General features: G+C 31.5%; 1 protein-coding gene across 1 annotated transcript in view; it reads right to left on the reverse strand.

Moving 5' to 3' along the window:
• The window catches only part of LOC123657045 (acidic mammalian chitinase), a 59,145-nt gene extending 35,197 nt beyond the window's left edge, over positions 1–23,948 (reverse strand). The window contains exons 1-2 of the mRNA XM_045592643.1: positions 23,711–23,948; positions 17,109–17,288 (exon numbers count right to left, since the gene is read on the reverse strand). Of these exons, the coding sequence (XP_045448599.1) occupies positions 17,109–17,288; positions 23,711–23,894 (364 nt within the window). The 5' untranslated portion in view covers positions 23,895–23,948. The remainder of the gene's footprint in view (positions 1–17,108; positions 17,289–23,710) is intronic.
• Positions 23,949–27,336: the final 3,388 nt, after the last annotated feature.

A 27,336-nucleotide genomic window follows, 5' to 3' on the forward strand; every position in this document is an offset into this window, starting at 1 on the left:
TGTAGGATATTATTATGCATGAAAGGATATACAGCATTGTGGACTAGTCTCTCAAAGACCTTAGAGAGAACCGGTAGAATGGATATAGGCCTATAGTTCTCTATATCACTTTTTGAACCACTCTTATATACAGGGACAATCCTAGCGCTTTTCCATATTTTTGGGAAAATACCATCAGATACACATTTATTATAGAGATAGTGAAGAGGCTGATCAATCACTGTTGCAGTTTCCCTAAAGAAAATGGGAGGTATATTGTCAACTCCAGCACCCTTAGAGACATCAAGAGATTCTAATGACCTACGAATTTCTGTTCTTTAACTACAGTTATTTTTTATCTATTAATACATTTGAAGTATAAATCTTTTGGATGGATTTAATTCCCGTCCTAATTAGTGTGTTAAATATGTAATTATTAATATATTATGTATTGTTTATAAGACATAGATTTATCAGTCAACTGTTATCTACAAACACAAGCATTAAGTTGCTAATCTTAAAAACAGACGACCGTGTGTTTATGGTAAAGATATTTATTTATTTACAATTATAAGTTTTAGTTTTTATTTATTTATCTTTTTTTTATTCATTTCACTCAGTAGATAAAAGAGTCTTCAACAGCTGCGTTTATCTCACAGTATAATAATAAATCACATCTAACCTTATTCGAACCTTGTGGACACAACCTACATGAACTGAAACGTAAAACAAATAAAAGTTGCTATTTCGGACCGACCTTTTTTAAAATTAACGTTACGAAATAAACTTGTCAAAATACAATATTTCAATGTCGGAGTCCTTAAAATATCGATGCTATTTTTAATCATTTTAACGTACTCTGAAAAAAGGAGGTTGGGTTTGAATGATTTTGAAATGATGAAAGAAAGGCTTCTCATATGCGTGTGTAGGTTATAGTAAATCTCGTAGGTTATAGTAAAGATCGTTTTCCTTTAGTATATTCAATTCAGCCATATTCATTAGTAGGAAAAAAATTGCTGGATTTTATTTTGTGAACAAGACAATCGTAGATAATTTCGAAATATCGAGCTTCGCAAAAATGAAAATAAAAAACATGGTAAATATCCCGTTTATGAATAATTTTAGTAATAAAAATAACCATGTTATTTTAAAATCTTATATTTGTAATCTATGTTAAATATTACTCGTAAAGTTTTTCATTTCCTGATTATTTTTATTAGCTTTTTTATTAACTCTCAAATTACTGAATATATTTAACGTGTTAATTATATAAAAATTCTATTTCGTTCGTTAAAACTTTGACAAAACAGAATCCAGTATTTACATTAGTACTCTTTCAGATGGATCTTACGGAGGACTTTCTTTACGGTGCTTTGATTAAAAGGCACTTTTTAATACCATTTTATACTAATTAAAAGCATTGAATCTTTTCACATCACGATGTATTCAACTTCATTTCCACAAATACACTCAGATTCTAAGAAGTTCCATGATTTAAAATGTAAAATAGGTAATTAAAAATATAAATAATAAAAAAGTTGTGTTCTGTAAAAGAAAATTTAAATAATTATATATTATATTCAATAATTTTTTTTTCATTTCAATCTACATGACCACTATACAACTTGTTCCAAGTTTTCTTACCTATCTTTTTATATACAGAAAAATGAAAAAAATTCACGTCTTATATATTTAATAGAAATAATATATAATTAGTAGCAATACTTATTTTATTTAAAAGAATATTAGTACAAAAACTTATACCGTTTGTACGTAGTTTGTAATATTCTACTTGTATTATGATAATACGATTTAAATCAATTTAAATATAATGATGATGCACACATTCTTTCAATATTAAAACAAAAAAAAAATCGATATGTAACATTTAAAATTTCCTTTTTGTTTAAACTAACGGAAGGGACTGGACCCCACGACACAGGGAATCCCAGTGAGAGAGATATATTGTTTTTTTTTAGTGACTAAATATAATTGATGTAATATGTGTTTATGTGATGTACTAATGTTTGAAGGAATAAAGATTAAAACAATATCTATAATAAATTGTATTGATTGAACATAAACGTTATATCTGAATCCATGAACAGAAACAATCCCGTGTATTTCATTCAAACGCTCTTTAAAAAATTAATACACAGTCGATCTGAAACACTGTTCACTGAAAACAAAGGTGCATCACATTTAGATCAGATATGATGGGAAACAAATAAAAACATTCCGAACGCTCAAATATGGCGTCGCAAAAGAGTTTACACAACTGATTTTGCTTTCCACGACAATGCATTTCGGCTCTTTTAAAAGGCTTCGTAAAAGAATCTAGTCTTTCTCATTTCACTTTTGTACGATGGGGTTTTCAATCTAACTTACGTAAGGGATATATTTCCAATTCATAAAGATCCTTCTTAACTTAGATATTAGTAAAACAATATATGTAAGTTAAATATACTTAGTGTACTGTGGATGAATGATTCATTACTGTTATTTGTTTGCTTTTTTTTGTTTGTGTTTATGTAGTTACATATATGAATGACTAGCTTCTGCCCGCGACTTCATCTGTCTGAACTCTGCTCCTATTGGTCTTAGCGTGATGATATATAGCCTATAGCCTTCCTAGATAAATGGGCTATCTAACACTGAAAGATTTTTTTAAATTGGACCAGTAGTTCCTCACATTAGCGCGTTTAAACATACAAACAAATTCCCTACATCATATTAACATTTTAGTTGAAAATAGAGCCTCAAGATGTATTATTTCACGCATTTTTTTATTTAGTAATAGCTGGAAAAAGAGTAAATACTAGTTAACATACAATGCAACAGTTAATTGAGCTCACATTATAAAAAAATTAAAACAAAATTTGATAAATGTGAAAACTCACATTGTTACAAAGAAAGTTGATAGTGTATACGTTGATATTTGTGAAAATAACACTGTTCTAAAAAACCTCTGAAGATTCGTTATGAAATAAATAAAAGCGAGTGTGTTTTAGACCACACGACTGTAGCAAAGCTTACGAAACGTAACTCTCTCTCTTTCTATCTTCACTAGCTTATATATCTCTCTCAACTTCCGTTCGCCTCGCTTAATCACACTTTTCGTAACGCTCTCGTCACGCACCAGCTTACTCCCCCAATCAAGCGTGCGTAGAAAGTTCTACTTCACAAATCACATTTCTAAAGATACTTTTATAGTAGTGCTCGTAACAGGAGAATCCTTTACCGGAAATAAGTTCAGTAATCTAAATTGCATTATAACTAAAGACGCAATAAGCTGAAATTCGAAATGAAACCACTTCACCATTATACTTAAGGTCTAAGTGAAAATCGATAAGGGAACAATTCACCACTTCTAGACCCCAAATACATTTAACTTTACCAAATTAAATTAAGGAAGGTAAGATCTTATTGATTTTGCTAACACGTCGATGACGTCACGGTTAGGTTCTATAGCTACTGGACGATGAATGCGTCACAGAATTACAGATATTATGATCCGTTTCACCGGTTGTAGACAACGATTTTTTTTTTATATCACTAGGTCGGCAAACAAGCGTACGGCTCACCTGATGGTAAGCGATTACCGTAGCTTATAGACACCTGCAACACCAGAAGCATCGCAAGCGCGTTGCCGACCCAATCCCCAATCCCCCCAGGAGCTCTGGTCACCTTACTCACCAACAGGAACACAATACTGCTTGAAAACAGCATTATTTTGCTGTGGTCTTCTGTAAGGTTGAGGTACTTACTACCCCAGTCGGGCTGCTCCATATTTTGAGCAGGAAATTCCTGCTGTGTCCTATCTCAGTTAAAACGATATTTGACAGATATCCATTGCTATTCCATACGAGTTATTTTTATTCGTAAATATGGATCTAGAAGTCTGTATAAGTGTTTAGTTTGTTAATTGAAGGGAAACAGGTCTTAACGACTAATTCTAACACCGGCTGTTAAAGTCTAATCGTAACTTATGTGCAGGATAAACTTAATCGACATTTGGTGAAACCACCTCTTAGAAATATTACCATTGTATTAATACTAACTCCCCCGAAATACATTGATTGAATGAAATACATAGATCGACGGGTAGCAGCGTCTTCGGTGAGAGAAAGCCAGCCCTGCGGTCACCAACCCGCTTGCCCAGCGTGGTGACTATGGGCAAAACACATGAGTTCACGCCATTTTTGGCGTGAATTTGTGGAGGCCTATGTCCAGCAGTGGACTGTGGTAGGCTGAAATGATGATGATGATGATGATGATGATGATGATGATGACGATGATGATGATGAATACTAACAACGTCTCTCTAATATTACACTTTGGTGACATTTTTTAAGTTTCGTACAGTATACTAAATCGATTTAGTCATCGGGAAGTCGTAGTGGTAAAAAGGATTATCTGGATTCATTATTAGTGAGCATCATTTTAAAACCTTGATTTAACTAAATATTAATTTAAATAAATCTAAATATCAATAACCTTATTACTCAAAAGAAAAGAAATACGTAACAAAATTAAAACTTACTTAAAATGAGGGCTCGAGTACAAACTAAAATAAAATCTCGACACAAACTCGAGAAGATCAAATGTCAAACTTTAAGCGGGAAGTTACACTGAGCACATGTCTTTTGAGTTCGTCAAGTTTACTGAGCATTTAGTAAATTACCAGTGCCTAGTGACGGAAGTTTTATTATTTATAAACTAAAAAGTTCTGTAGAGAAACTATTTTATGAAATAAATCAAAATTTACGTATTTTAAAAACACCTTATATATTTTGTGGACGTTTCAGACGCTACAGGGGCTACTTAATCAGACATTTCATAATGACAGTCCTAGTAAATATGTAGAAGTCATGTTGTACATATAAATGTCGTTATAACATGTGAATAATGTTTTCTTCGCTTACCCAATCTATATACAAATAAATAAAATTGGAGAGTCTGTTTGTAATATTAAATTAACCGCTTTTTACTAAATGCATATAGATTTATACACGGTACATTTACCAAAATAATATTTTTTACAATTTGTGTCTTTTGCCTGTCTATTTGTCTGTGTGTTCCGGGTAATCTCTGAAATGGCTAGACCAATCTCTGAAACGGCTGGACCAATTTTGATGGGACTTTCACTGGCAGATAGCTGATATAGTACGGAGTAAATTAACTTTAGCCTATCACAGTCCACTGCTAGACATAGGCCTCCACAAGCTCGCACCAAAAATGGCGTGAACTCATCTGTGTTGCCCATAGTCACCACGCTGGGCAGGCGGGTTGGCGACCGCAAGGCTGGCTTTGTCTCACCGAAGACGTTGCTACCCGTCTACCTGTATTTCAGAGCCAGCATTTCGATGGTTATCCTGCCATCGATCGGCTTTGTAAGTTCCAAGGTGGTAGTGGAACTGTGTTATCTCTTAGTCGCCTCTTTCGACACCCACAGGAATAGAGGGGGTGACTATTTTCTTTACTACTTTAATTAGGCTAATTTTATTTTAGAAATTTATTTATTTTATAACTCTGTAAACTAAACAATAATTTTTTTGTCAAATTCCACGTGGACGAAGTCCCGGGCACGGCTAGTATAATATAAGTGAAAAACTTAAATTAATTTTGTACCAGCAAACGCAATGTTACTACTTCATTTAACGAGCCCATAGCTAAATTGTGAATTTTAATAAAATGATGATCCATCAACAAAGCTAGGTAGGGTATGGTGTCTATCACCACCAAAAAGTTACACCTTCCCATATGTACCACACAAAAAAGTTATCAATGCTGTCACAAACAGAAACTTTGTCTTTAACTTAGACTGTAGTCGATACAAGTAAACCATAAGATATCTCACGTAGCTAAAAGATGTTTGACTGCCATTCCGAAGTTTCTCTCAGCAAAGCCTGTCACTTTCACGTACATCCATTAATTTGGTATTAACTTCATCGAACAAATTGCTAAAATCAACCTCATTTTCTTAAAAATAAGGCTCAACTTTGTTTGATACTCAAAAGTTTCGAACTACCCCCGAAAGTAAATAGGACACAATAAAATCAGACGACAGAAGATTTTGTTTAATGTTGCAATCTGTTGACTGTCGACACGCAATTTAAGAGGCTGATGACATTATTACTACGATTTCTCATAAATATAGAACAATATACAACGTACCTTTTCCGCTAATTACTATTTTTTTTTAACGCCTTTAACGAGGGGTAATAATTTCAGTTCCCATTTTTAATTATGATGGTTGCTTAAAATAGAGATCTTATATTTTTTTTATGCGACCAGAGCTACAAACAAACGTACCGCTCACCTGATGGTAAATACTTACCGTAGGCTATAGACGCCTATAACACCAGAAGTACCGCAAGCACGTTGTCGATTTTTAATGCCTTTTTATTTACCGATATTTAACTAAATTTATAAATATATATTTTGATTGCTCGATATGCACATACATGCATAAATTATAATAATAATTGTGTTTGCTGCCAAACGAAAAAAAAGCCGACTTCAATTACATCGACAAGTAATACAATGTAGGTAGACGAAAAAATTGTCACGTAAATAGGCATTATGAAAGATTACTCCAAAAGTTCTTATCAGATCTCAATGAAATTCAAATGCCACCATATGATAAACATCGGCTTTTGATTAAATTAAAAATCATCAAAATCGGTACACACAGTAAAAAGTTATGCGGATTTTTGAGGGATTCCCTCGATTTCTCTGGGATCCCATCATCAGATCCTGGTTTCCTTATCACGGTGCTACACTTAGGATATCTCCTTACCAACAAAAAAATAATTATCAAAATCGGTTCATAAACGAAGAAGCTATCCCCGAACATAAATAAATATATATATATATATGCGTTTGAATTGAATAACCTTCTCCTTTTTTGAAGTCGGTTAAAAATAATTAGGAAACGCCAAAGTACTGTTCACAAATTATATACCAACAATAGTAAATAGTTATGTTTATAGACTTTTTAAAAGCATTCGTGAATAATGATAGGTTGGTCTGATCACATATATACAGATAAAAAAAAAATTCTTATCAAGTAATTAATATTGGTTCAATGTTAAATGATTTTAACAAAGATGGAGCGATTAACCTTCTTAAATGTTCCGATATGGTTTAATAAGGAAAATAATAAAAATTATTTTCTGAAAAAGACACATACTTCAGTAAAAGAATCTCAGTCATATACATATACAACTAATATGTAAATATATAGTAGTCACAATTTTTTTATTGGCACGTAATAGTGACGAAAAAGTACATAGAATTTTATTTATTACGTTCCATTATTTACCTTTCGTCTTATTTGTGTGTAGATATTTTTATTGACATTTTATACGCGTAATTACAAATACTATACTTCGTTATTGTAAGTCTATTGATAAAGGTTTTATGTGCCTTGATTCTGATCATAGATCTCTCTTTTGTTACAGAGAATTCACGATCACGATTAAGCCTGTAGCATCCCACTGCTGGGCATAAGCGTCTTTATCCATGTAGGAGAAGGACTGGAGCTTAATCTACCATGCTGCTCCACTGCAGGTTGGAGGATATATTCCCCTCTATAAGTAACGATCACTATCAGGTGTACATGACAACAACCGGGTCTGACAGTTTAAGGTGCTCTTCAAGAAACGATGGAGGGATCCATAAGGACAGAAATATTTACAAATACGTATAGAGTGTTACCAGAGATTAATGTGTTCTGATTTGGATTGGAAGATAAAAGTACTAAACAATTTCATGACATGTGGTTTTCTTGCAATTTTGCCTTTACCGCTGAGCTAGGAATTTTTAAACAAATTTTGCCACTGAAAATTTGCTTTTGCTAGTTCAGATACCAGGATAATCCGTAACCCTGTAATAGGATATTACGAATTAAGAACTATCTATTTGTAAAATAAAGCACATGAACTTTAATATAGCCTATATGTTTCCATCGCTAATACGAAGCATAAATTGTATTCTAAACAAGGATGATAAATGGTAAAATTAAATTTGAAAATACTGCTTTAATATTTACTGCCTTTGTTCATATTTCGACGACGTTTAATTTAACGATACGTCATTATACAAGAAATCTGATGGTTATTGCGTTAGGCACTCGAGTTGCCCATCACGTTCTGTTACGAAAGGACCAAATAGGTCTTAGAGCGTTTTCACACGAGCGACGGTTGACAATAGAACCGATTACAAATTTTATTTATATGTTTCCTACTTTCAAATGTGTGAAATATATTTTAAAGTATTCTCATGTATATTGCTACTTTAACTGCCAGATTATTATTTAAATTAATGACTAGGAATTACTTGTGGTTTCACCTGCAATTTCTCACATTTTACACAAGCTTATGAGCACTTTTGAAGCCTTAATTTTTAATTAATAACTATAATTTGAAGTTACAGAACTGAGGTAGGACACAGCAACTGAGGTAGAGTATAGCAGGAAATATCCTGCTCAAAATCTGGAGTAGCTCAATTTGGGAAGTACCTCGACCTTAAGGAAAATCAAACTAAATATGCTTTCAAGCAATGTTGTGTTCCTGAAGCTAGAAACATGGCCAGAGCTCCTGGTAGCGATTGGGGGTAGAGTCGGCAACGCTGCTCTGCTTCTAGTGTTGCAAGCGTCTATAAGCTACGGTAATCGTTTACCATCAGGTGAGCCGTACCCTTGTTTGCCGATCTAATTGTATTAAAAAAAAAAACTGAATACAGACTATGATGTGAGAATCAGCAAAAATAATCAATTGTAATCATAACAAAGCATATCAAAATGTCCATTTTAAAATCATCATAATTTCTATGAATACATTTTCTTATATGCAGGTCATTTTAATTTCGTATAATTTATTTGAATAATTTAATAATAAGGCCTACGTGATAAACAATTTAAAACCTTGTCAGAAGCACATCATCAACGTAAAATATAATGATTCCTCATTATTTTGTTGTAATGAGATTTAATATTGAGTAAATTATGTTGACCCACTCATATTTTCAAAGATGCAAATATTAATATCATATGCTTATTATTTGTAAATAAATTAATAATGTAAATACCTTTAGAGGTAACATCTTATTAGTGTATATATCACATTTAAAGTGACATTCATAAGTTTTTTAATTCACTACAATCTGAATACTAAATAAAAACGAATAAAAAAACGAGTGTGCTTTAGACCACATGACTAAGTAAAACGACTCTCTATCTTCACTAATTTATATCACCCTCTCAATTTCCGTTCACCTCGACCGATCACACTTTTCGTACTTCCCAAGTCAAGCGTGCAAAGAAGTTTTACTTCAAAAAATACATAATTTTTTACTTAAACTATATGTAAATGTAACTTTGTGACGAGGTGTGAAATTGTTGTACGTTTTATTCACACGTGTCAAAAATAACAGCAGTGCTAAAGGTATCATAACGTTAGTAATGTTTAGAAATTAAATCAAGACTTTTTCTTTTCTCAACTATGTTCATAAGCTGCGTGAGTATTTATAAGAGAGTCTAACTTAATTTTTAACTACATATATATATATATATAGCGGTACCTATATAGAGCATTTTTAAAATAACGATATACTTACTTGAAATATCCAAGATGGCTGATGAAACACTATCAAGAAGTTCATTCCCATAGGATTGCATTTCTAATTTACTTTGTTATGTGCATTTAGAATTCTATTTACCACCATATTTAGGAAGAAATTTTATCAATGTATTTTACTCTGCCTATACGTTACTTGAGGACACGTGTCGTTCCTACGCTAAGTACCTATTATATTAAATACGCTTATATAAAATATACTAAGTACACAACAACATAATACAATGTATAAGCGAGTAATCTTATGGTAAACAGTTACTGAACGCAGACATTATGCTATCAGACATGCTTTACATACATTAATAATTTCTGCCAACCATGGCGTAATCTATGGTATTATCGTTTGAGTTCTTATGTATATAATAATTATAATACTTCGCAAGCTAACAAATACATAAAGCCTTCAAACAACTGGTAATTTGTATTTCGCTTTAATCTATATTTTGAAAGGGTTGAGCGCGGTTTTTACATTTGTTTGTTTGGGTCGTAAAATATTTTTAAATTTTTAATTTTGTCTCTTTGAATACTATGTGTGTTCTATTTACTATGTAATATACTTATATAGTAAGACATATATAACTATATTCAGTTGAAATAAACCCAAGTCAAATCTATCATAATTTACTGCAATCTTTTTTTCTTGCAAAAACCCTGCGGTGTTAACCTATAACTAAAAACACATTTTTAGATGTTTATTTGCTAATTGTATCATAAGATAATATAAGCCATTATAGGTTTATTTAACAAATAAATAATGAAATGAATTTAAACGAAGATGGAACGGATGGATTTTTGTTTTATAACATTTAATTTTTATTTACCAAAACGCAGCGTTTTAAAATGTCGTCTGAAACAACTTGAGCGTTTAAAAATTCTATTGTCTAGCATCTATCTATAGATGGTGGTAGACATCGTGACGGTGACTGCACGTGCTTGCTTTGGCAATGTGTATGGGGTCATTTTACGTGATGACCTTACGATGAATCATTACTTTCACTGTAGCATTAGCCCTTGGCACTTGATTTACATATCTTTACGTAAGTGAAAAGTAATCAATGAATATAATGATGTGCAAATAGTTGGTTATAGTTAAACATGGCGGAAAACCTGTGAACTTTTTGATACGAGCTTCTTAATAAAAAAATAATATTATTTGATAGGTTAATGAATCTCTAAGGAGGTTAAATACAATTGTAAAATATTATAAGCTATTACTCTATCTGACATGTGTGCAATAAAGCTATGAATAAATAAAAAGAAATATATACATTTTTGTAAAATTAAGACCATATGTAGGTTTTAATTAATATTTACTAGTCCAAACAAAACGACAATGAATGATGTGATATGCACTATTTTCATTATACAAGGAATCAAATTATATAAAAGGAAATTTAATATCGTATACCTTTTCTTTTAATAATAAAAATATCCGTTAAAAATTCTATCACAAATTTTCCCCCAAATATACAAAAAATATTTATCTGTAGTCAAAATCAGACTTGTCTAAAGTTAGTTAAAACGTCGACATATACCATCCATTGGTTTTTGAACAAAAAATACACTGTATTTTTGTGGAACCTTTCCGAGGCTTTTTGTCGTAGTGTTGGTGACAGGTGGGGTCCTGACGACCCCATCTATATCCACTTAAATAACCTTTAGACCGAGCGGGTATAAAATGAGCAATTTTGTACTGCTTTTATTTTTTAACTCCTATTTTGACTAGCTCTTGACACAGTTTGTAATGGCCTTGTTTTCTACTCCACGGCTTGGGGAATGATTCCCGCCTGAATCTGGGTGTAATATTTGCATTTATATATTTACTAGCGACCCGCCCGGATTCACTCGGTTGCAAGAACTGTCAGTGTTCCTCTATAGTAGAGGTATAATGCTTGTATTATACATATAAACCTTTCTCTGGAATTACTCTATTTACTAAAGAAAACTGCAACAAAATCCGTTGCGTAGTTTTAAAGATCTAAGCATACAGACAGCGGGAAGCGACTTTGTTTTATAGTGTGTATTTATAATAAAAGTATTTAGATATATTAAGCTGGCTGTTACCTATAATACAAGCATTAAGTTGCTTACCATAGGAACAGACGACTGTGTGTGTATGTTATAAGATATTTATTTACTTTACTACACTTTTGTTTTATGAATTAATTACCATAATTTATATGCTTCATTTTTAATAATTAAGAAAACCTTTCAAATAGAAGATGAGTAATCATAACCGCGAATAAATTCCCATAGGGACGTGCAATTTATTATATTATAAAACTAAATTTAGTTTATAAATGCAAAAGTTTTGATGAATGAACGGATCACTAAATATGTCAGAATAACGACTGACTGACTGATTTGTATTATATTTATAAAATGTATCCCAGAAAAAAATGTGTTTTTAAAGGGAATTGTTATGTTTTAAATTTTATATTACGTTTTAGCCACGGTACGCCATTTTTTAATTTACTATTTTTATTTTATAGCACTCTCAAAATTGTGATCTTGGTTCAATCAACATTATTAAACTAATATAGCTGGTAAAGCTTTAGAGCGGGTGGGGAACGCTACCCCTGGTACCACTGTCACACTTCAAAACCCCATGGTTATGGAGATATCCATGGTTAAAGTTTTGAGGTTAGAAGAAGAATTTCGTAGCTTTCACACGTTATTTTCACATTTCACACGCGTTTTTTCACATTTCACACACTATTTTCACATTTTACACGTTGTTTTCACGTTTTATAAGCTATTTTCAAAATAAAAACGATTTCGACTCCAAGATCAACAAACGATACAACTTACATTACTCATGCCATTCCATAGTTTTCACATGTTATTTTCACATTTCGCACTTGATTTTAACATTCCACACGTTAATTTAACATTTTCACACGGTTTTTTAACAAACAATACAACTAATGTTTAACTCTTTCATTGCCAATGCTAAAATTGGTGTTTTATGCTGGTGGCCCATCACCTTTTTTTATATTATTTAAGTCTTAAGTACATAAAACATTGTTTACGGTATGTTTATGCTTTTTATATATACATATGATATTTTACATAATATACTTATATATCACGCAACGTCGCGTGATGGGCCATGAGGAATGTACAATAATCCTTAGGGGCCCCATCACGCGACGTCGCGTTATGGGTTACCTTAGCACTTTTGTGCATTTATGAGTTCAAATGTAGTAAAGTGAAACTATTTTTAGTATCCAAAACTTTTATTTGAATAATACAACCCGAAAAATAAAATAAAAAATCAAAAAAACACGCAACATTAATTTTTCTCTCATTAGACATCAAAGTCTATAATTATAATCAACAAAACTACTGTGAAAAACAAAAAAAAAGTACTATAATTACTATACTATATTAGGATATCAATTAGGAACATTAATTTCTTATCAGTCTCAGTAAACAAATCAACTTTATAGTCATAATGAAAATTTAAAATCAAGCCATCCGGTTCTGCGAGTACGTATAGTTTGATACCATACTTATGGCGTTTACCTTTTATGTATTGTCTAAAAAATAGGCGGCCACGCCATAAAACCATGGACTCATCTAAAGATAGGTTCTGGCCTGGATAATATATATTATTCATTGTATTGTTGAAATTATCGATTATTTTTTGACATTTATTTAGACGCCTAGCAATGACTTCTTCTTCTTCTTCAGGGAGTGTAAAATGTAAACAGCGTAAAATAATAAAAAATCTGTTTCTTGACATGTAGTTCGGAAAGCATGATTTATATAACCGGTGGACCTTCCAATAATCTGTCAATCGATTCATTTTTGCAGTGCCAGTATGTAACAATAAGCCCAGGAAAGTTTTGAACTCTTCAATGGTCAACTCTTTCCATCTTGAAATACGTGCATGACGATGTTCACTAGAGCTTTTCATACGTATGGCGTATGCGTTGGTGCACTCCACAATCATTCTCAAGTATTCTTCACCAAAAAAGAGATAAAAATAGTCTATTGGTTGTGAAGGCGGTTCTACATGGAGCTTTGACTCCCGAATGAATGGTATTTGTTTCATGGACGAGCAAGAAGTACTCCAGTGTGTCGTTGAACCTTCGGTAGCAGGTTCAGGAGACTCACGTGGCTGAGTTGGCTCTTCGATCATTTCACTACCCTCACCCCTTTCTGTAGAGGAAAATTGAATTCCACTAGAAGGTAGCTGTGATATTATTTCCTCGTCTTCTTCTGACTCCAAGGTTGAGCTGTCTCCATCATCATTACCCAACACAAAATCTTCGTCTTCATCACTTCCCACAAAGCCATCTTCATCAGAGTTTTCTAAAGCCTCAAGAATATCCGAATCATGCGACAAAAAAACACGTTTTGATTGCACTCGCAACGGTCTCTCATTTGGTCGTTTCGTACCCCTGGAGGTACCAGGTTGATGATCACTCATTATAAATTTCGTTTTATTACTAATATTATATTTTTTTTAATTAGAAACTCATTATATTTGTTCAAAAGTAACTAAAAACAAGCAAGCAAGACGTTCGCACGAGCGGCGTCACAAGGCGTACTAACCAATTACGTAACACAAAAACAATCGCATGATTCTGATGGCCCCGCCCACTTTACGATACTTAAGACCTTTCTTTAGAGGCCCATAAAAATGTCATTCGCGATAACGCTCCGGCCCGCGCAATAACTGCCATACAAAATTCGTCGGACACTTCACGCGACGTCGCGTGAAGGGCCAAATCAAGGAGTACTGGGAACACGCGACGTCGCGTGATGGGCAATGAACGTGTTAACAACTGAGAAATAGATGTTTTAATAAAAAATATGCCTAACGGAATTATGCCTATAAACGGCCCCTTTCTGAAGTCAGATTATGGTAAAAAAAAATATTCATGTCATTCTTTTCACTTCATTATATTTTATTTATTTATTTATTGTCATATAAAAAAACTAAAATATTAAGTATTTTTCGTTTATAACAGTAAATAAATAAAAATAAAATATATTTAATTAAAAAACATAACATGAAACAAGGCTGTATGGTCTAAGACCTTTACCTTTACAGTTATTTAAACAAAAACAATGAATTTATGCTTACATTGTTTTGGAGCGAAACGACAAGTGGCCTGTCATTTTTTATTAAAACATCTGTTTCTCAGTTGTTGAACATCAGTTGTATCGTTTGTTAATAAAACCATGTAAAAACAATAACTTAACGTCTGAAATGTTAATATCAAGTGCGAAATGTGAATATAACATCTGAAAGCTACAGAACTAAGCATGGTTAAGTAAGTTGTATCGTTTGTTGATCTTGGAGTCGAGATTGTTTTTACGTACTCCTGTTCGAAAATAACTTATAAAGTTGCGAAACGGCGCATGGATTGCTCTGCCCGCAGCGCCGGAGCTAAGGTGAAGTCAGACGCGGAGCTCAAAGGTATTATAATAGCTTTAAATTCTTCCTCTAATCTCAAAACTTTAACCATGGATATCTCCATAACCATGGGGTTTTGAAGTGTGGCAGTGTTACCTTGTATAGATTCCCCTACACCCTCCGCCCTCCACACCCAAAAACCCCATAATTCGGTTTTTCCTAGTCTAGATTTTAGCCTAATTTTGTAATAAAAAGTTGTTACATCAATTTTTAAAATACATTCAGTAGTGTTCATTTCCACATACTGAGATAAAACCACTATAATTATCTATAAATTTTCTTATTTATATATAATACACATTATATAAGCGAAACTCTCAAGCTTATAATAATGATATCAAGATGTCATATAAATAACATGATACTGCCTGTCGTAACAGCCGACCGCTGGCTACCTGATATCAACGGATATAATGGATTGAGTTGGTGAGTATCGAATTTTTCAGTAATTTATAATAATTACGTAAAGTAACAAGTGTTGGGTTTCCTTTAAAAATTGTTAAAAGTCTACTAAAAGTGTATTAAATTCATAAGTTTGTATTTTAAATAAACTATCAATTTGTGATTTTAGTAATTTTTAAAGTAAGGTATTTGAAAAAAAAAAGAAGATTTAATGGTCTACTTAAAATATATTCATTTTATAATTTTATTGTTTTAGATATCTAAGTGTTAAATTTAGTTAAAATTAAGTTGATAATAATACTATATAATTAAATGTATTTGGATATGTTATTTTGGTAATTCAATGTAATTTAGACAATCAATTGACTTTGTTCATATTATATAAATACGTGTTAAGAGAGAAGTGGGGCATTCTTAGTATCTGTTTGGTTGAGTGAAGTTGTGAAAATAAATGAGTGAACACCTACGAAGCAGTTTTATTACACAAGTGAACGAATAACTATGGAGTTTCTTGCCGATTATATTAAATACGCTTATTATTTTATTAATTATATTTATTATATTTTAATATTTGAAGAAAGATATATTAATAAAAGCTATATTCACAATTCCACACACACAATTAAAAGAGTAAAAATAAAAAAGTAACAAATATCTTAATAGCAATAATATCATACTAAAATACAGTGTATGTGTGCTGCTGAATCGCAAAAAAGTATGTAGCTCAGTTCTAAAAGATCAATCCTAAGAAAGATCGACTGATTAAGGTATTAAAATATAAAATATTAATAAATAAATTGAACATAGAATAAAACTGTAGTATTTGCAAATACAAATTCGCAAACATCATCGTCAATGAATCATGGCAACGCTTTCAGAGCGGCCGTACAAAAAAGGACATACCAAGCATATTTATCACGATTCTTCCGCAAATTTCAACTTAAATCCGTTCGTTTAATAATGAAATCGGGTACAAAAACATGATACTCCAAACGTTAAATTATATGAATCACGCGAATGAAAAGTGAATAAGCGACTTTCAAAACAAATTTGCGAAATAAACATTTCTTTTGACTCATTCGGTTATGCTTTCTAGTAGCAGATAATAAATGCCTAATTATTTATAAATTACACTATACTACTTCATAAGTACTATTTGAACTAGCATTCATCATGTAACATCCCACTGCTGGGCATAGGCCTCTCCTCCATGTAGGAGAAGGATTATTATATATTATATTTGAAGCCGTCTAAAAGAAAATTATATATTAGATATTTTATTTCCTATTATATATAATCTCCGGCCCGCTGGATCAAGGATCTACGTAAGATTGCCAATGTAGGCTGGATGAGGATCGCGACAAAACGAGGTGTCTGGCGCGAAATAAGGGAGGTCTATGTCCAGCAGTGGACTACAATAGGCTGAGCTGACTGACTGACATATTGTTATTAATAATAAACTTCTGTGTTAGGGTTTCGAAAACGCACATTACACAGCGATTTACCAGTATCTGGTATGTGACTCTTTCTGTGAGTTGAAGCCTTAAATTCAGATTCATACAAGCTTTGTCTTCTTAAGATACTAAATCTGCTTCTTTATTTAAAATAACAATAAATTATAGATTTTTTTATTATAAAATATATAACAAACTTACCTTTCAGTAGCAGAACGTAGTTTTTCTTATCATCTCCTCCCTTAGGGTACTCCCAGTCGATGTCAAGACCATCAAAGTTGCGGTCTCTTAGGTAGGGGATCGCTGAATAGATGAACGTCTGCCTCGAGTAACGCGTAGCTGCCATCTCCTTGAACTTCTGCGTTCCGAATGACCAACCACCTGGTAAAGAAGAATTTTGTCAAAAAGAAAGAAACATAGAAAGAAAAATATGCCTTACGTGAAAGGTTGATAGCAAAGGTAGACTTATCCCTAGAAGAGACCTCTTTCAGTCAACCAATGGTCATGTGAGAGAGTCTCATATAGCGAGGTAGACGGTGCAAGAAATAACACCGTAAAAATACTAAATAACTGTAATAAAGTACACCTAAGTAAAAAGTTGAGTTTTATTTACGTACAGTATACGACCCTAGTGCTATTCAGCGATCTATGCCACAAAAGATTTGGTCGTAAAAACAAATGTAAGACCGCTAATTGTACAATTGAGATGTAAACAAAAATTATGTGTTATTTTAGTAAAATCGCATAAAACCCCATCAGTAGTGTTTCAGTTTGTCGCGAACAGACAGGTACACAGGGCAGGCATCAGGATAGGCAAGGGGGGACTTTGTTTTATAATGTTATAAGACCTTAAAAAATATATAGTATCATAAAAAGAGAAAAGACATAGAATGAATACACACATACATAAGACATAGATACAAAAATATAAGAGGGTTCGATAAAAAATAAAACTAAGTACGGAAGTTTTGCAAATTATGCATCTCAAATAAGCACTCTCGAGCATTGATTAACAAAACGTAAATTTACCTTTATTTCTAAAGAAATATACCATCACAATACGAATGTACTTATTATCAATACTTCTCATGGTAAAAAATATAAATGTGTTTGCTCGCAAACGAAAAAAACCGACTTCAATTACATCGACAAGTAATACAACGTAAGTAGACGTAAAAAATTAACAAACGCATCGTCGTCACTACGATTTTCTAGGGTTCCCCTCGATTTCTCTGGGATTCCATCATCAGATCCTGCTTTCCTTATCATGGTGCCACACTTGGGATATTGGGATATCACCTTTTCAACAAAAAAAGAATTATCAAAATCGTTTCATAAACGACGAAGTTATCTCCAAACATACATAAATATATACATACATATATACACACAGTCGAATTGAGTAACCTCTTCCTTTTTTGAAGTCGGTTAAAAAGCTTGTTATTTTATTAAAAATGAAGTTTTTAAGTTAATAAACTTATTCAGCGATTTAAATTGCAAAGCTTAATATTAGCAAAGCAATTAAGCAAAGGTTTATTTTGTATTTCGTAATCTCTAACTCTCTGTAACTTACCCGATGTGGTTTGTTTATTTGAATATCGGTTTTAATGAAATTATGAATAAATACTTCTCATTATTCAATCTTGATTTAAATATATTGTAATGAAGATAGAAAGTTATTTGTTTATGTGACGTTAGTGAGCGCCAAGTTGGCCCAAAGTATTGTCATTGTATACAGGAGAATTGCTACATTAGGTCGTTAGTTTCAATCCTGTTTCGGTATTCCTTCTCGCTAAAATAATAATAATTTTGTAGCATTGCGTATAAAGTTTGAATAATTTTTATACAAATATATCGGTAAATAAGCGTAGCTAATAGATGCCTACAATACCAGAAGCATCACAAGAGCGTTGCCGACCCTATCTATACCCAGTCCCTCCCAGGAGTTCTGTTCGCCCTACTGATCAGAGAAACACAACAATGCTGGAAAGTAGTGTTATTTAGCTGTGACCTTCTGTAAAGTCTAGGTGCTTTCGGACTCCTTCAGGATATTTCCTGCTATGTCCTACTTCAGTTATTACATTTTTATTTTTATTATTTATTATATTTTATATTATACAGCGGAAAAATTTGCTTGTTTGTTTAAACACGCTAATTTGAAGAAATATTGGTTTCAATTGAAAAACTATTTTTGTGTTGGTTGGCCCATTTACCGAGGAATGCTATAGGAAATTTTTTTCCTCAACTTAATGCGGATAATGCTGTGTGGCTACGGCACTAAAGAATTTAGCCACCCCCTCTCTTCCCGTGGGTGTCGTAAGAGGCGACTAAGGGATAACAAGGTTCCACAACCACCTTGGAACTTAAGAAGCCGACCGATGGCGGGATAATTATCCAACTACTGACTTTGAAATACACAGGACGAAGACGGGCAGCAGCGTCTTCGGTGCGACAAAGCCAGTACTGCGGTCACCAACCCGCCTGCCCAGCGTGGTGACTATGGGCAAAACACATGAGTTCACGTTATTTTTGGCGTAAACTTGTGGAGGCCTATGTCCAGCAGTGGACTGTATAGGCCGTAATGATTGTAATGATTGAGTGCGGATAAAAGCGCGGGGCAGAGTATTTTGATAAAAAAATTATAATCTCAGTAGTGGGTCACTTAAGAGATATTACATAGGCATACGTCATATAAGAGCTAGAGTGTTTGTTTGACTATAATTTCAGAAAGTACTACTTTAATTTTGAAATTTTAGGCCTTTTTATTAATAAACAGTATCCGCCAACCCGCAGTGGAGCAGCGTGGTGGATTAAGCTCCGATTCTGAATGCCTGAATGTAATGTGCTATGTAATAAGTGTTACAAATCCTTTCAGCCTGATAAAATCTTACATCTAGGAGAATTATAGTTGATTGATAAAGTCAAGCAGTTGGTCTTTTAAAATTTTTTTTGAGTACCGCTAACATTAGTTTTAACCTGATCATACAAATCTTTAACATTTTTAACTACATTTCATATTTTATTCCCAAACAACTTATATTCCTTTGTTATCTTTAAATTGTAACACCATATAAAATAAGTTAGTATTACGTAAAATGCGAATAAATTCCAATCTCTGTTACACTGATATTATTATTCGACAACAATAGTTCTCAAATACTAGTGATGTGACAAAAACGTATGTCGATTACATTATTTAAAGCACCTTTGTTGCGGCAACACGTTTCGCTCTTATGAAAATGTGCGAGGTTTTTGCTTGGGCTCCGTGAAAATAGGTGAAAATATCGTGCACTTTGTACCGTGAGAGCGGTGTTATGTTCACACGTGCTAGTGTTGTGCGGATGTATCGTTTTTTTATCGATGTTATTTTATGCTGATGGTATTCTGGGATTTTTATTGTTATTGTTTTGGAATTTTGTATAGATGTAAACGGATTTCTTTTGTCAAGTAGTTCTATATACCACAAGTTACTTAATCGATATATTGTATATATTGTAGCTTGTCATTTCATTGTCAACTTTTGAGATTTTTATTCAGTACCTATTAGTTATAGTTACTATAAACTGTTATCATCTAATATTTAAATTTTAAGGTAATATTTCTTTATATTAAAATAATTGGTCTCTAACACACTTGATATACGAGCGTTGCTGTAAATGATTCTAATTCTAATGAGAAAATTGCTTCCGTCTACAAAATAACAGGAAGAGATATAAACTTTAGATGTCTATATACAAAGGGTCATTTATACAGCATATTATATCCTATATAGTAGTATTGATTGCGGAAGTGTCTTAGCGTATGCATTAGAAAGTATGGTTTATTTATATAAGCGTCAATGTGGACTTCAATTATGTAATTCATTGTGGATATATGAGTCACTACAATGCAGAGAACTCTCATAAAATATTATGATTATGTTTTAATGGTATTTCGATATGTGCATAATAATAAATAATTAAAATTATATTGATGTTTCGTTTAATTGGAAACGTAATTGATTTTCATTATTGTTTTAATCATTATATAGTAGTTAATTTATTGATAACGATGAAACACAAAACTATTGATTATACTTGACTATAGGAAGCAAAATAAAAGATTTTGTCATGAATCTTAAATAGCTATTTTATTTGTTTTATAACCTACTTTAAAAAGGAGGTTCTCGATTCGACTGTATTTTTTGTGTGTGCTATCTCATAAATTTTTACTGTGTAGAGAAATTTCAATAATGATTTTTTTTTAACGAAATGTAAACATTTTAATCGAGATCTGATAAGTACATTTTGGGTTATCTTGTGTGTATTAATGTAGTGCATATTTAATTGACTATTTTGTTTCTATCTGCGATGTATTATTTGTCGATGTAATTGAAGTCGGTTTTTTTTTCGTTTGCGAGCAAACACAATTAATTATTCATTCTAATATAGCCGAACCGTGAATCGAAATTGATTTGACTTTTTTTGTTTGCGAGCAAAACAAATTTTTCGAAATCACAATCGAAACATTAAAAGAAAAGCACATAACACTAAACTAAAATAAAATACAATTAATAGGTAAATAGTTCTTATATAAAACTTTACAGTTATTTAGACCCTTCACAAATTCTTAGTACTATTGTAATTACGATTAAAAATTAAAACTGCATATTCACTATATTAAGACACAACCAACAGGAAATATACAGGAAAGGTTAAAAATAATGAGGCATTTAAACATCGTATGTTTCTAATGATTAATTCTTTAATCAAAAATGTTACTGACGTTACACGCGATCTAATGCCTTGATAAAAATTGATTATATATGGAAATAGTTATATATTTAGTAAGATCCTTAGCAATAAATATTTATTGCGCAAAAGTTTTAAGTAAAGTCAGTCATAAAGTATGATCTTTTATTAATTTAATACTTAATTGCACATTCTATTACTTTAAACATCTTATTAGATTAAATAAAATAACAATATTCTTAATTAGCTTATTAAAATGCAAAAGAAGTATATCTCTAATTATCTTACAGACAATAAATAAAAATATTTATAAAATAAATTTTATAAACATTTTATTTTATTGCTTGTTAGGTACTTTTTTTTACTATTAAAATCAAATTAAAATCAAATTAAGTTAAAATAAAAAATTACTTTATTTAAATAGACTTAAAAAGAACAATTTAACTGTCGTTTGACAAACTATTATTATACCATTATATTATATATTATATACTGTTAATAAATTAAATACTGTTTTAGTAAAGCTTTAGAAAAGATGTCCGTTTTAATGGAATTTTTTGTTTTATATAATTATTTTATTTATAAAAGGAAAAGTTGGGACTAAAACTTCACTTAGATAAGGGACAAGTAGTGATTTACATAATTAAACCCTTTTAAGGAACATTGCGTTAGCGACAGCGTGCGTAATACTTCGAATACATAAAAAAAAAATTACACGACAAGGAAAACTAGATCGAAAAAATTAATTCAAAGGTGTTGTCGATGATAAATGATATGATCACAACAATAGCTTCGAAATACACTTTCATGAACACGTCACAATCGACACTAGCGTAAATAATTGAAGCGATAAAAAAATATATAAAAATAATTATCATAAATTTTTAAAATGTTATCGATAAAAGTCGACACGGTCGCAACTCTGGCATCGGTTACGGAACCTTGTTTGCGGTGTGTAACACACATATGTGGCGCTTAAGTAACCTTAAGGAAATCGATTGTGATACTGCATGGTGAATAAAAATGTTTTCTAAGCTATTGATCATTTACTCGACACTTTCATAATAGTATGAACAGCCAGCCTAGTGAGAACGTTACTCGTATGCCGCGAGTTACGTACTGTTTTATGAAGTTAGAAATTCTATATTTTTACTAGTTGTTTGTGAATGTATAGAATTTCAAAATTTACTTTTACACAAACGTTGTCTTTATATACAAACATTTAAAAATTATTATATTTTTTTCATATACATATTACTGCCAGTATTGATTTTATCGTATCGTAATTTGGAATTTTCAAAACCGACAATTTTCGTGGTCAACCTGGTTGACAAAATAGTTTTACGAACAAACAAACTTCCAAATTAATACTTATTATTGTTGTATATATACATTTAAATAAATTAAACATTCAGTTAATGAATTGTTTACAATTTACATAATAATAATCGCTTTGAATTAATTTTAATCTAATTATTTAAATTTCTTTATTAAATATAAAAAAAATTATGCAAATTTGATGTTTTGACAAAAATTAAAAAGTCGTTATGTAGATCAAATTATCTCAAACATGCTAGTGGTTATATAAAAATACGCGTACTATGTAAATTTCCGCAGAAATTTTCCAAAACCTTTAAAAAACAGTTGACGTTTTTTTCGGTAAAAGTAACGAATAAAATGTTTTTACGGTAAATTGTTCTTTGGGATCTTTGTCACCGCGTGCATAGTTTTGCATCGGTCAATTCTACGCGGACTTTCCAGTTTTATGAGAATACAAAAAAGAACAGTAAAAACTAGATTTAGAAATCTGGTGCTAAAATTCAACTCTTTTCAATTTTTTATACGTATTCAAATAGTCAAATATAAATTCATATATTCATTTAAGCAATAAATAAAGCAAATAATATAATACTCATATTATATAATCCCTGTTTTCTTGCAGTTAAGCTACCTGATAATATATATAACTATATATAACTGTACACACACACACAAAAAAAAACTATACACGCACAAAAATAAACATAATCAAAAAAATATCTAAAATCAAGAATTAAACGAAACGTAACTTACCGATAGCCAAAAGAGTCTTCAGTTTTGGGTTAGCTTTTTTAAGACCATTGATTTTGTCATATAATCCAGTTTTTCCATCTTTAGTCTCATCGTTCGATTCGAAGGAACTTAGTTTTCCCTTCTTCATCCATCCGAAGGCGAAGATGATGTGTGTGCAGAGATCTGGCTGAATGTCTTCGGGCATGAACTTCCCGATCTTGGTGCGGTATTGAGACCAATTCGTGTAGTAGCAGACGACCTGGTGGGAAAGAGGAAGATTAAGAATATGACAAAAACTTATTGAAGGTAAAATATTTATTTCATATACAATATATAATAATAATAATAATATTTTATTTATATTTACAAATTGCCTGTATCGTGTTATGTCAGAATGTAAATATTCATTGATTGAAGGTCTTAGAAGTAAAAAATGAGTCTTAATGTCAGCTTTGCAGATAAACGTCTAATCAAACATCTAACAAAAAAAATTCTATACTTATACTTCTTAGTATTTAAAAATGCAGTACTACATCGATTGTAGTCTTATAATCTATAATCTATCTATAATCTATATCTATAATATCTATAATCTATAATCTATAATATATATAAAAGCGAAAGGTCACTCACTCATCACGAAATCTCCGAAACTATAACACCTACAAACTTGAAATTTGGCAAGTAGACTTCTTATAGGACGTAAACATCCGCTAAGAACGGATTTTACGAAACTCGACCCCTAAGGGGGTAAAATGGGGGTTGCAAGTTTGTATGAAAGTCCTATGTTTTTGAAGTAAAAGACTTGAAATTTAAAATGTATGCTCTATAGATGATGAGAAAGTGTTCAAATAATGTATCTTTAGAAATCAACTCCCTTTTGGGGTTAAAACGGGGGATGATAGGTTAACTCACTCATCACAAAATCTCCGAAACTATAACACCTACAAACTTGAAATTTGGCAGAAAGGCTCCTTATAGAGCGTAGACATCCGTTAACAACGAATTTTACGTAATTCGACACCTAAGGGGGTAAAACGGGGGTTGGAAGTTTGTGTGAAAGTCCCATGTTTTTGAAGTAAGAGACTTGAAATTTAAAATGTATGCCTTATAGATGATGAAAAGGTGTCCAAATAATGTATCTTTAGAAAGCAACTCCCTTTTGGGGTTAAAATGGGGGATGGTAGGTTGACTCCCTCATCACGAAATCTCCGAAACTATGACAGCTACAAACTTGAAATTTGGCATTTGGTTGTTTCTGTTGCATTTATATACATATGGGGGGGGGGGGTGTAAGACCGATATACAATTAAGATCGATTTTATATATACAAATATATAAAATTGGAGTGTCTGTTTGTAATATTAAAATTACCGCTTTTAACTAATTGAATAAGCCATAATAACATTTTTTACAATTTTTGTCAGTCTATTTGTTTAATCCGGTTAATCTCTGAAACGCCTGGACCGATTTTTATGAGATTTTCAATGGCAAATAGTTAATGTAATTACGAGTAACTTTATTTAAGAAGTTTATTATTATTTTTGTTAAATTCCACGCGGACGAAGTTGTGGGCACAGCTAATTAAAAAATATTTCAATATTACATAGATTTTTTAAATACTTATTCTCGAAAGGTACTTTGAGAAAGAAATTTAAAAAATCTTACATCAAAATAGCTTGAAACTTTGGACAGTCAATGACACACTTTCCTGCATTTAATATCCATTATGTTCGATACTGAACATTTCAAAAGTTTGGAATCCGAAAAATTCGTCTATACACAAAAATTGGAACAGCCAATTTGTTCTGTACCAAATCCTATGTTTAATGTTGAGGATATAGAACGTAGAATAATCGTAAAACTGTTTAGTTTTATTAGGGAGGCATATGTCCAGCAGTGGACTTCAATAGGCTAAAACGAACTATTTAGCTAAAACTTAAAAATTACCTATAAAAATTAACTGTTTTCACGTACGCCATCTTTCGAATTTTCAATAGACCTAGTACGTTAATTATAAAAAAGGTATTAGCTAAAGGATATCCGCCAAGACAATATTAAACTATACTGAACACAGTTCTGCATCCTTATTATGTGTCCTTAAACGTATGCTATTGACCTAGCACAAACCGCAAGGAAATTTAACCCCACAACCTAAAGAAATAGAAACCTTAATGGCATTCAGCTATTCGCAGACACATGCTTATTTTGAAGGTTAACAACTATACTTTTATCGCCTTCGAAAAGCTCTGTCCATATCCGCGTTATAGCTGCTGTGACAGATTTTAGACTGTATCCAAAAATGTATCCTTCGTTGTTTATTACAATGCAATAAGGTTGATTTTCATTCACATTTTTAGTATATTTAAATTTGTATCTTGTTGTTCGCAAGGTTCCACTTGGTACTTGGTCGTTTCCTGGCCTGCTTCTAAGGGAAATTTATATTGCCTTTCTAAACTCGTTGACAGGTTAATGCTGCGCATATTTAAATGTATTCCGTTGCCTTATCTAACTTTTTTTGCTATGCTTTATTAACTTCTCAATTTTTTTTAACTTCATTAACTAACAATATTAGACTATTAGGATGAAAACATCTTTTTACCGGTGCATTATTTATTTATATGTGTTTTGATTTGTATTTTGTGCAGATCAAATATAAAATCATAATTCTAATTTTTCGTTATTAAATTAGATAAGGTCATATTTACTAATCATGAATACATAATTGTTAATTTAAATCACATCTAGAAGTATCCGCTGTCCTTGCTTCACATATGGCTATGAATTTAGATTTAATTAACATTATCCAACGGAAGTATAACAAAATTCATTTGAATATAGAAAAGGTATATTTTACTCAACCGTTTAGGACTAAATAGGTCAAGAATAACAAAAAAAAAAAAAATTAAAATGTGTCGACAAAGTAATAAAATAAGAAGCCAAATACGCATTACTAGGATTAACTCAAAAACTAATCGTCAGATCTTAATCAAAAAATGAGATCACGACAGATATAAGCTTTTGAATACAAAAAAAAAATATCAGAATCGGTACACATAGTAGAGAATTATGAGGTAAAACCTATAAAAAAATACAGTCAAATTGAAAACCTACTCCTTTTTCTTAAGACGGTTAATAAAATCAATTTTGGGGAAATTTTCCTAATTTCATTCGAAATGAGACTAATTGAACAAACTAACTAAATTTATTACGAAAGTCATGACCCCGTAAATTGACAAAACTATTAACATTCTTTAGTTGAATAACAATTCAAATTATTTCGACGAAATTAAAAGGATTCTTCAAAATTTTTGGGAATATGGTTTCAGGTGTAGGGAAAGCGTTTTTTAAATATTTTGCCATAAATTTAAATAATAATTTAAGCCGTGTAATATTAAGATATGAAATATAAAGTAATAAAAAAAATTACATAAGTAACAGCTTATTTGGACCCATCCCTCGGGCGTAACATCCAAACTATTTTGTCAATAATATTCGGGTTCTTTCTATATTGGATATTTGTTGAAAAATATTAACGTTTTAGGGTTTTAATTTTAAGTCGTAGTATAACGTCGTTTAAATAAAACATATTTTCCCAAAAAAAGAATAATTAAATTAAAAATTTGAAACTCAAAATACACTGAATT

The sequence above is a fragment of the Melitaea cinxia genome, chromosome 10 (assembly GCF_905220565.1).
Source record: "Melitaea cinxia chromosome 10, ilMelCinx1.1, whole genome shotgun sequence".
NCBI classification, from domain to species: Eukaryota; Metazoa; Arthropoda; class Insecta; order Lepidoptera; family Nymphalidae; genus Melitaea; species Melitaea cinxia.